At 41.0% G+C, this 11,693-nt stretch overlaps 1 protein-coding gene across 1 annotated transcript; it reads right to left on the reverse strand.

Annotated features, from left to right (window-relative positions):
* Positions 1-310: 310 nt before the first annotated feature.
* LOC127495361 (tripartite motif-containing protein 16-like) lies at positions 311-11,027 on the reverse strand. The gene is made up of 6 exons (XM_051862169.1): positions 10,124-11,027; positions 9,846-9,941; positions 9,406-9,639; positions 3,745-3,904; positions 3,526-3,585; positions 311-3,010 (listed from the first exon to the last, which is right to left on the reverse strand). Exons 1-6 carry the CDS (start codon positions 10,712-10,714, stop codon positions 2,475-2,477), a joined length of 1,677 nt encoding a protein of 558 aa, XP_051718129.1. The 5' UTR covers positions 10,715-11,027; the 3' UTR covers positions 311-2,474.
* Positions 11,028-11,693: the final 666 nt, after the last annotated feature.

Raw genomic sequence — 11,693 nt, forward strand, 5'->3', positions numbered from 1 at the left:
TTTGAGACAAATTTTGGAAGGCCACACTCACAGGATGTTCAAAAATAGTTTTACATTCAAGTGTGACATTCAAGTGTGTACTCGTGTGAGTGTGAACAAAAATGCATGAGTGATTTTTTTTTTTTTAGGATTTAAAAAAAAATTAGCTAACTTATCTAAATGGGACATTCCACTTCTTTTGTTTTTATATACAGCTAGTTATAAATACTACACCCTAACCTTAACCCACACCCTAAAAAGAACCTTGTAGATACACACAAACACAATAGAGCTTCTCAAAACTTAGGTTTGACCATGTGAAAAGATCATATACATTTACAAAAATATTTTATTAAAAATAAATGTCAGCGTTCTGTACAGTGTTAAAGAAAGGCAGGGCATACAATCTGTTATATTAACATCAATCTGAAGAGTCTAATTGAGAGGTTAATTTAAACATAAGCTATTTAAATATTAAACCAAATCCATTTTCTGACCAGACTTCATAAAATAGTACAGCATCGAAACACAGAAACGTGATTGGCTGTAAGTGAAGATGAAGTCATGATGACTAGCAGTCTGAGAAACAGAAGATACACACACACACACTGGCATCCTAACAGCTGAAATATGAGGAATTCTGTTCAGAGTTAATGTCACCTGACTTCGAGAATCTGCACTCTTATTACTCATAAATGGCTCTTTACTTTCATACTTCACTTCTAATATTATAATAAACAATGAAAGAAATTCATTACTGAGATTTAAAATAATACACAAAATTACATCAAAAGCAATATTTGTGACATTCACCTACAGGTAAGTAACATGTTCACAATTCATAGTTACACCATTTTCCTTATTTCACTGCAAACTGCTCAGAGGTTGCTTCTTCTAAGCTCATGAGACTTAGTTGTGATTCTCATTTGTCTCTCATTGTAGTATCAACAGTGTCTCGGATGTTTCTCCTAAACTTCCTTATGAGAAATAAAAGTAGACACAAATGAGAAAGTCCTGAGAGAAAGGAGTCCAAAATGAGAAACATGGGAGATCTCTTTATTGTCTTGCTGTAAACTTTTCAAGACTCCATTATAAAAATATTTTCAGAGGTTTCTTTTCAGAGGTTTCCCAATTAGTCTTACTTTTCCAATACAAATTAAACAGATCAACCTTTTTATGTAACTGACTTTAAAAAGTTATTACCAGGCTTGAAAAAAAAAAAAAAAAAAAAAACAACTTTTAAGAATAGTCTAAGAAGTTTTTGCAACCGGCCCCAGATGTATTAAATTTTATTTAAGGAGCAACGTTTTACATTTTTAATAATATTGTAAATACTGAAACTATCATTTAAATAGCATCATACATTTAAGAATATGAAGGGTTACTCATTTAAATTTATCTTCAGTGCCAAGCATTATATATGCAGCGCATATTCCATACAAGGTTTTAGACAAGTGTAAGATGTTTAGTCTAAGATAAATACTTTCTTTTAAACAAATGTAATACTAGTGTACTAGTCCTTCATGGTTGTTGCATTTTTGTTCTTTGTTTAACATTGCAAAGTTTGTCTTGTTCTACCCATTTTGCATACATGTAAATATAGGTCATAATTTTCCGTTATCACTTTGCAACAAAACACTGTCTTTAAATTTAAAATATGACAATTCATGTATTGTGCTTGATTGAAATGGTGTGGATGAATGAGATAGAAGCTACCCAGAGGGAAGAAAAAAACGCTTTAACATCTGAAATGTTTCTGCGAGACAGAAATGAAGTTACATTAACATCAAATGGAGACTTTTGCTTGAGTCTCCTGCTTCTCACACTTGTCTCTTCCCATAGGAATGAAAAATCAAAAATTAGATCTCTTTAACATCTCAATTGTTTTTCCTAGACAGAAATGAGTTTACTTTAACATTAAATGGAGACTTTTGCACGAGTTTCATGCTTCTCACACTTGTCTCCTGAGACAAAATCTCTAACACTCTCACATCTGTCGTCTCTAAAATTTCATAAGAGATCTCAATAACATCACACACTGTGCTCAGATTATTCTCCTTGGCTAAAGACTGCCGCTCTTACATTTGTCTTCTCTAAATTTTAGAAGAGATCTCAACAACTTTACAAAGTGTATTCCAAGTCAAATGTCTCGATGTGAACTCAAACATTTCTATCATATAATATGTATTAATAATCAGGATTGAGTCATAAGCCATGTGCCTTTCAGCAAAGAAAGCTCCAGGGTTACCTTTCCTAGCAATTCTCAAGAAAACAGCATCCGGTACATTACTATTTCCGACAACAAATGATGTGCTCTATGAACATAAACTGCTTTCTTATTGTATCAAAAATTAAGAGTAACATTAACCTTATTTCTGCATATTTTAACTTTTAATATAGACTTAAACCCTGAAATTATAGACTGCTTTTTTTTTTATTTATTTATTGGTGCACACTCTGTAAAGTTGTGAGATCTCACCTAAACATTAAGAGCATTATAATGTATACAGTTTAACTTTTGATCCACTTTTACACACTGAACTGAACTCAAACCCAGGATAGAGAGGCTGAGTGAATGTGGTGTGGACTCTGTGAATGAGAGTCATTGTGTCAGAGACGCTGTAGAAGGACAGAGTTCCTGCACTGTGATCCACATACACTCCTATTCTACAGGAGCTGGAGACTGCAGAGAGTTTAGTCTGTTTCTTATTGTGCCAGTATGAACAACTGGAGTCAGAGCAGAACAAACTCCAGGAGTGATCATTACGTCCAAACTCACACTCATCTCCCAATCCCTTCCTGCTGATGCTCCTATATGACACTAATATACCCATCTCACCACTCCACTCAACCTCCCAGTAACCGCGTCCACACACACTCTCTCTACTCAATACCTGACGACGACCATCAAATCTGTCTGGATGATCAGGATACTGCTGCTCTTTACGAGAGTATTTAATCACTCTGTTTCCTTTAGACAGATGGAGATTTTTATTCACTGTATTTAAATCCAAAGTGAGTTGATGAGAATCTGACAGAGATAGAGCATATAATCATCATTTAAATCAGTACATTTCAATCATTAAAATAATACTTTTTTTACTTAATTTTTACTTTTTATGGGCAGTAACCTAAAGAAAGTACTTTACAAAGCACCTCACTACATGTGTGTCACTGTTATTGACATCATAAAACTGTGTGTGTGTGTGTGTGTGTGTGTGTGAGAGTATATGAATTGTCTCTCTCTTTAGTTGCACAGCAGAAATGTAAAGCACTGAGTCAATGAGAAAAGCACTATATGTAACAGTTATTATTATTATTAAGTACTTTAATTTGTTTACTATAGTTCTGTTAAAGAAAAATAAACTAATTTAATAATAAAGATATATAACTGATTTGAATAAAATCTTTATTGATGTTGATATTGATGAAACTGATGTTTGTGTTGATATTTATGTATTTTATGTAGTTTGTTCTACAATTATTTCATAGAGTGGGTTAAAACTTGTTCAGTTTCAGTATGTTTGTTTGTTAATAGAGACTTACATCGAAGGAACTCCTCCCTGGTCTTGGGTTCAGGGGTAGGAATGATCTCAATGTATGTTACTATGGAAATCAACAGATCTTTATTATAATTCACATACTGTATAAAGAGAAACTCATGTCACAATCAGATATTGATATGCTTTGTATCTACAAAACATTGAAATATTACACAATATGTATGACCTGTTTCTTTGATAAAAGTATGGATAAGTGTTTTACCTCTGCCAGATATCTTTTCTATCTCCTCTCTGCAGAAATGCTCCAGTTTCTCTCTCAGATGAGACACAGATCTACCAACATCATCAAAAGAGAGATGAGAACCGACAGAGATGCTGGATGAGTCTGTAGATCCAGGAGGGACAGAGAGAGACTGGAAACTCTACACAGACACAAACCCAGAGGAAAAAAATATTGTTCAGTGGTTGCTTTTCCTATGTCATGAGACTTATGCCAAGTTTACACATTGTCAAATGATCACAGGTTGTAACTTCAGGGTGGAAGTTGAAGGTCCACTGAAGAGTGTTGGATCACACAGCATTATTTAATTGTTTGACGTAATTTCAACTGAAACAGGAATACAGGGCGATATATCGAACAGCCCCTCCACTTTTTTAAAATAGCCAATAGCGTTTCGTTAATGTTAAAGCTCGGCCAGAGCCGTTAGACTCTGTAAAACCTCAGTTTCCTTCTAATCTCTAACTGTTTCTCCTCCTAATGTCTTCATATCGCTTTAATATACAGCATTCTGTGCAGAATTCAAATGGGTCCGATACCTTTTGTGGTCTGTGCCGACTCACGCATATGATCCACTCTGTGACCTCGTGTCTCTGGGCCAGAATTGGCGGTTCACGTGACACTAACGCGAAAATGGAATTTATTCACGTCAAAGGAAAGCATATTTACACTGTCTGAATCATTCCATTCTCTATATAGTGCACTATGTGCCATTCACCATGTAGAAACTAGTAAATGTGTGAGCAAATTACCGATTTCAGCCGAGGCTTCATTGTGCAACAAAACACGGTAAAAAAAAACAAAAAAAAAAAACTTTAACATCTCAAATGTTTCTGCTAGACATAAATGAGGTTACATTAACATCAAATGGAGACTTTTGCTCACACTTGTTTCCTGGGACAAAAACTCGAACAGTCTCACAATGGTCTCTTTTAAAGTTTTAGAAGAGATCTCAATAACATCACACACTGTGCTCTGATTTTTCTCCTAAATCAAAGACTCCAATGGTCTAGCACTTGTTTTCTCTTAAGTTTTAGAAGAGATCTCAATAACATCACACACTGTGCTCTGATTTTTCTCCTAAATCAAAGACTCCAATGGTCTAGCACTTGTTTTCTCTTAAGTTTTAGAAGAGATCTCAATAACACTGCACACTGTGCTCAGACTTTTTTCCAAAACTATAGACTCTGAAGTTCTCGCATATTTGTCTCCTCTTAAAATTGAGAAGAGATCTCAACAACTTTACAAACGGTGCACCCATAAAGTAAAAAAAAAGTCAGTAGTTTCAGCATTTAAGCTTAGTTTAAACAGTTTTGAGGGACTCAAACAAAACTATTTCAAAAGCTACATTCACTGATGCTCCAGAAGGTGAATGAAAACTTTTGAACAAGAAGATGATTTGCAAGTTTCTTATTTTGTTTAAAGCAGGGCTCTGAACCGGTTCGAGGAACGAAAACGAAAACCAGAAACGAACAAAATTTTGATGTCACAGATGTCTTTAATGGAGACACCACTAGACCAGGCCCATGAGGAGGCCATACCTCTAGTGGAGTGGGCTCGTACTCCTATGGGGCAATCCAGGCCCATAAAGGAGTAACAAAGAGCGATAGCATCCACTATCCAATGTGAGAGTCTCTGCTTTGTGACAGGAAGCACTTTGGTGCGGCCGCCAAAGCACACAAAGAGCTGGTCAGACTGCTGAAAAGGCTCGGATCACTCGATGTAAGTCCTCAATGCCCTAATGGGGCAGAGTAAGTCCAGCTTACGCTCGTCCCCTGAGGGAGGTAGCGCTGAGAGGGTAATTACCTGTGCTCTGAACGGAGTCAAGAGCACCTTAGGTACAGCCACGCCTGGGTTTCAGGACGACCTTCGAGTCATTAAGCCCAAATTCGAGGCACGCAGGGCTCACAGAGCGGGCCTGCAGGTCGCCTACACGGTTGACCGATGCTAGAGCCAATAGCAGAGCGGTCTTAAGCGACAGGTCAGCTGACCGCAGCTGTTCAAAGGGAGGTCCTTTGAGCGCTCTGAGGACCGTGGAGAGGTCCCAGGTGGGTACTGTGAGAGGGCGAGGGGGATTTAGCCTCCTAGAACCTCTCAAGAAACGCAATACTAGGCTGTTTCTCCCCACCGACTAGCCAGCAATATGGGCATGAAACGCTGCTATGGCTGCCACGTACACTTTGAGAGTGGAAGGCGTAAGACCCTTGTCCAGACGCTCTTGGAGAAATGACAATATCGGAGATATGTCACATTCAACCGGATCTTCGTTTCGAGCTGTACACCAGTCAACAAAGACTGAACATTTTTGGGCATAGAGGCGCCTAGTAGACAGGGCTCTGGCCTGAGAAATGGTATTTAGCACGTCCTCGGGGAGGTCGACAGGCTCCCATCGAAGGACCAAAGATGCAGGGCACACAGGGGGATCGGCCACGGGGCTTTCGTTGAAAGCTTGAACAGCTCTGAGGACCAATGCTGGTTCCTCCAGAGCCGGGCCACCAGGAGAACTTTGTGTTTGACCTCCCTGATTCGTCTGATGACCTGAGGGATCAGAGCAATTGGGGGAAAAGCATAGAGGAGGAGGCTGGACCAGTCCTGGGCCAGCGCATCTCTGTCCTTCGAAAAGAAGATTGGGCAGTGAGAGTTGTCTTCTGAGGCGAAGGGGTCAACCTCTGCCCTCCCGAAGATCTCCCAGATTCTGAGAACTGCCTGGGGGTGGATTGTCCACTCGTATGAGGGGACATTGCTCCGAGACAGCATGTCTGCCTCCCAGGTTCATTTTGCCCGGTACGTGCGATGCTCTCAGCAATTGCAGGTTGGGCAGTGCCCATTCCAAGAGCTGCTTTTCCAGCGCATAGAGGCATCTGGACGAAAGACCGCCATGGTGATTTATGTAGGACAGCACCATCATGCTGTCCGATAGGACTAAGATGTGGTGTCCCCTCAGGACTGATAGGAAGGTTTGGAGGGCCCGACAAACTGTTAGCATCTCTAGGCAGTTGATGCGCAGCTGGCGCTCCTCACTTGACCATGAGCCGAAGGCTGGTCTGCCATCGCACAGAATGCCCTAACCCATGTTGGACGCATCTGTCGAGACCACCATCATTCTGGATACCGCACCTAGGAAAACCCCACGGCTAAACCACTGAGGGTCCTTCCAGGGGTTCAGAGCTGTTAAACAGGCCGTGCCGCCAAGCGTGAGGTGGGACCCGAAGGTTTAGCCAGTGCTGCAGAGGCTGCATTTGTAGGGGGCCAAGCTGTAGAACTGGGGAGGTGGAAGCCATCAGCCCTAGCATCCTCGGGAAATGCTTTAGAGAGAAACGGGCTCTGGTCCAGATAGAAGCCACAAGCTGCTGAATGGCCAGAGCGCACTCTGGCGAGACTGTTGCCCTCGTTTGGGCTGAGTCAAAAACAGCTCCCAGGAACAATTATACGTTGGCTGGGGAGCAGTGAGCTCTTGGCAAAATTGACCCTGAGTCCCAGGCACTCCAAGTGGCTGACGAGCACGGATCTGTGGTATGCTAGCTCATCCTGAGACTGGGCCAATATGAGCCAGTCGTCGAGGTAATTCAAAACACGGATTCCCATCTGCCTCAGAGGGGAAAAAGCCGCGTCCATTCACTTTGTAAAAGTGTGCGGAGCTAGGGACAGCCCAAGGAGAAGGACTGTATATTGGTAAGCCACTCGTGTGAGAGCGTCCATCTTCCATGGAGGCGGCTTGCGGGGCGGTGCCGGCAACCAACGCACTTGGAATTCGGCATTTACAACAAACGCCAGAGAAATGTGCTCTTTCAGATTGAATATGTATCATGAGTCTCACCTAAGTCAGGGGAGAGCATCATGTCAAATTCAGCTGAGAGTCAGAATAAGCTCGCTCTCGCACTCTGAAACGGTTTGCGGGGGCGAACCCGGCAAATGACGCGTTCAGAGGCACGGCATTTTGAAACCAACTCCAGCGAGAATACATTTAGAAAAATAAGCTCTGTATGCTCACCTGACGGAAGACGGCAGGGGATGAGCTGAAACGGGCGCTCTCAGATGCTGAAGGTGGCTCATGAGCGGCACGCTGAACAGCTGCTAGAGAGCGACGATACGCCAGAGCAGAGCATGCGCTGAGACATTTGTAACAACGCTGCGATCGCCATAAAAATGGCGGAGAAACTGCTCTTTTAAGCGGTTAAAACCGCTGGAAATAGCTCTTTAAATCGCTCGCCGGACGGCGGCAGGGGAAGCGCTGAGAAACCGGAAGCAGCGAAGCGGGCGGCTCGAGAGCGGGCAGTCTGAGTCTCAGCTGGTCCGCTGCGTTGCCTCTTCAACGGCGAGAAGCGAGCTTGATCCACGGCAAGCAGGTGAGAGAAGGCGAAGGCGTTCAGTCTCGTTGTTCAGTGAAGAGAAGCAGTGTCGTCACTGAAGGAGATAGATCTGAAATCCTATGGCGAAATGCTCGCTTATATAGCCAGACGCCCCGCCCATTCTGGCGGGGTTTGGCGTGATGCATCGCCAAAAAGTTTCCCAGTTTGAACCAATGGCCGTGCAGTTACACTGCGTTATTGAAAAAGGCTTCAGTATCGAGGAAAAAAGGTGTTTTTCCCCCATACGCAGTATGAATGAAGTATCGAAAGGGAACAAGGGGCTCATGAACAACCATCACAAAACAAAAACAGTCGCGGATTATCCAGGTAACCACACACAGTATTAAGAATCAAGGGTATGTTAACTTTTAAACAGGGTCATTTTTTATAAATTCAGCTATTTTTTGTCTTGTGGACTTTATGTAAGTATCTGTTATGTGAAATAGTTTATTCAGGACAGTACTAAATAAAAAATACCTTGCAATTTTCATGATTCTTCTTATTTTGTTAAAATGGTTAACATTTTTGCAGATTCTGCAAGGGGTATGTAAACTTTCAAACTCAACTGTATATTACGAGTGAAAATATGCAGAAATAAGGTTAATGTTACTCTTAATTGTTGATACAATAAGAAAGCTGTACAGTTTATGTGCATAGGGCACATCATTGGAAATAGAAATGTACCAGACACTGTTATCAGGAAAATTGCTACAGGAAATATAACCCTGGAGCTTTCTTTACCGAAAGGCACATTAAATGGCTTATGACTCAATCCTTGACTAATCATATTATATGATAGAAATGTTTGAGCTCACATTGAGACATTTGACTTGGAATGTACATTGTAAAGTTGTTGAAATCTCTTCTAAACTTTAGAGGAGACAATTGTGAGAGCAGCAAAGTCTTTAGCTAAGGAGAACAATCTGAGTACAGTATATTAAGTTTAGGAGATCTCTAGTAAACTTTAAAGGAGACAAACGTGAGAGCTTGAGAGTCTATAGGTAACGAGAAAAATCTGAGCACAGTGTGTGATGTTGTTGAGATCGCTTCTAAAACTTTAGAGGAGACAAATGTGAGAAGAAGGAAACTCAAGCAAAAGTCTCAATTTTATGTTAAAGTAACCTAATTTTTGTCTAGGAGAAACATTTGAGATGTTAAAGAGATCTCACTTTTGATTTTTTTTTCCTATGGGAAAGACACAAGAGAAACACCAGCTAAAGACACAGAAACATTTGATGGAAAACACAATCTGTTCCCTTCCTAAAGACCACTGTCCTGTTTGTCAGATCTCTGTTACCTGGAGGAAATGGATGTGATCATCTGTGTGTGAAAGCTGCTCCAGCTCAGCATCTCTCCTCCACAGATCATCAATCTCCTGCTCCAGTTGCTCCAGTATTCCTTCAGCTCGACACACTGCAGCGTTTTCCTGGTCTATGATCAATCGTGTCACCTCAGAGCGGCTTCTCTCAATGGAGTGGATCAGCTCAGTAAAGATCCTCTCACTGTCCTCCACTGCTGCCTGTGCAGAGCGCTGTTAGGACACACAGAGAGAGACGCATTAGAATCAGCTCTTACTGGTCCCTCACACAGCCTGTTCCCCACAGTGGGCTTCAGTGGGACTGGAAAGAGCTCCAGCACTGGCTCCTCACTGACTGATTGAGGAGAGTCCTAACTGAGTCTGAAACAGCTCTTCCAGCAGCCAGCAGTTGTTCTTCTGCTCAAAACTCCAAAACTCACCTTGTGAGACTTCACAGTCTCTCTCAGATCCTCAAGCTCCATCAGTTTCTCCTGGATTCTCTGTGGGAATTTTTTCTTCATCTCACCCAATTTTCTCTGCAGGAATGACAAATAATCCTCATAAATCTTGCTGCATGCTAAAAACAAGTAAATCTTTGTGTGTTTAATATTTTCACAAAACTAAAGAGCTACAAATACGAAACCCCATGTAAGAATTATTTTATAATGATGAGCTATTTATGTAGCTATAATGTGTTATGGGGTAAATCAACTCATACCTGTTTCTCAGTCCTCTCTGCTGCAGCTGATACAGTGTCGTGATTTTTGTGTTCATCCATTGTACACAGATAACATAAACACTGTTGATCAGTACGACAGAAAATCTCCAATAGTTTCTCATGTAGAGGGCAGATCATCTCCTGCAGTCTTCTAGTGGCGTTCATGACTTTATGTCGCTTTCTAGAGTGAAATTCTTCATGACGTTCAAAATGAGTCTGACAGTAAGATTCCAGACACACCAGACAGGACTTGATGGCTTTGTTTTTGTCTCCAGTACAGATGTCACACTCCACATCTCCAGATCCAGTGTAACAATGAGCAGAACGAGCAGCTTGTAGTTTTGTCTTCTTGAGTTTCTCCAGCACTTCAGCCAGCATGATGTTTTTACCTAAAACAGGTCTTGGAGTGAAGGTCTGTCTGCACTGAGGACAGCTGTAGACTCTCTTCTGATCATCCTGACCCCAGTAGTCTATAATACAGTTCATACAGTAACTGTGTCCACAGGGAATGGTCACTGGATCCTTCAGTAGATCCAGGCAAATTGAACAGTTATATTGTTCCTGAGACCATGAAATACTGGCGCCTGCCATTTTGGTGGGTAGTGAGACATGTACAATTGCATAACTTTCGTTTTCTCTGCACTGAGGCGTTTCCTGCTTCCGTATTTCAGAAATGTGTGCAAACAGGTATAAAATGTCAACAGTAGAATAGCATCGTAATAGACAGACCTGGTAAGACAGTGTAAGAATGCTAAGCTACAGAGAGCTAATTTGATAACTTCTAACTCTTGAAAAATTATGCAATTGGATTACAATGTGCATGATAAAAAGAAAACAATTGTGATATACCATTTAAATACTACTGATATTTGGATTACGTATATTAGTAGTTAAAGAATACGTACAAGTAACAAAAAATAGATTATTTTGATAGAAGAATACATTTAAAACGGCTTGCCTTGAACGTCCACTAGATGACAGTGTCGTACAGAAACACAGTTTTCGAGCGTGTAAAACTGCCGTGTTCCAGTAGAGGGCGCTCTCACACCCTGTGGAATTTTCCATCTGTGCCTTTTCGTGCCAAACGCATGATACAGCACATTCTAGCGTTCAAGCCGCTCAGACTGTCATGCAATATAATTCAAAAAACTTCATTCTGATTACACAAGTCAAAACATATCGAAAACACTAATTTTCAACCATCAGATAAAGCTGAAAATGCATTAGCTATACCTATACATGCAAAGTAATTTGTTGTAGTGTAACAGTTAAGTGAGAATTTGAAAGAGAGAGAAACAAACAGAAACAGAAGTTGTGCTGAAGGATTTTAGTTTTATTAATTTAGAGATAACCGGCTGAAACCATATTAAAGCAGGTTAAGCTTTGCTGGTCTTAGGTGGTTCAAACTGTTTTCCAGTTAAGTCCAGCTGGTATTCATGTGGTTTAACTGGGTAGCAAGCTTATCTCCCTGCTTGACCAGTTGAAATGTGCCTAAAACTCTTACAAACAGACCAGACCAACCAGGCTTGGAGATCATTCAAGATTAGCAAAGCATTAAGGCTGGTTAAGA

Source organism: Ctenopharyngodon idella, chromosome 2 (genome assembly GCF_019924925.1).
Source record: "Ctenopharyngodon idella isolate HZGC_01 chromosome 2, HZGC01, whole genome shotgun sequence".
NCBI lineage: Eukaryota > Metazoa > Chordata > Actinopteri > Cypriniformes > Xenocyprididae > Ctenopharyngodon > Ctenopharyngodon idella.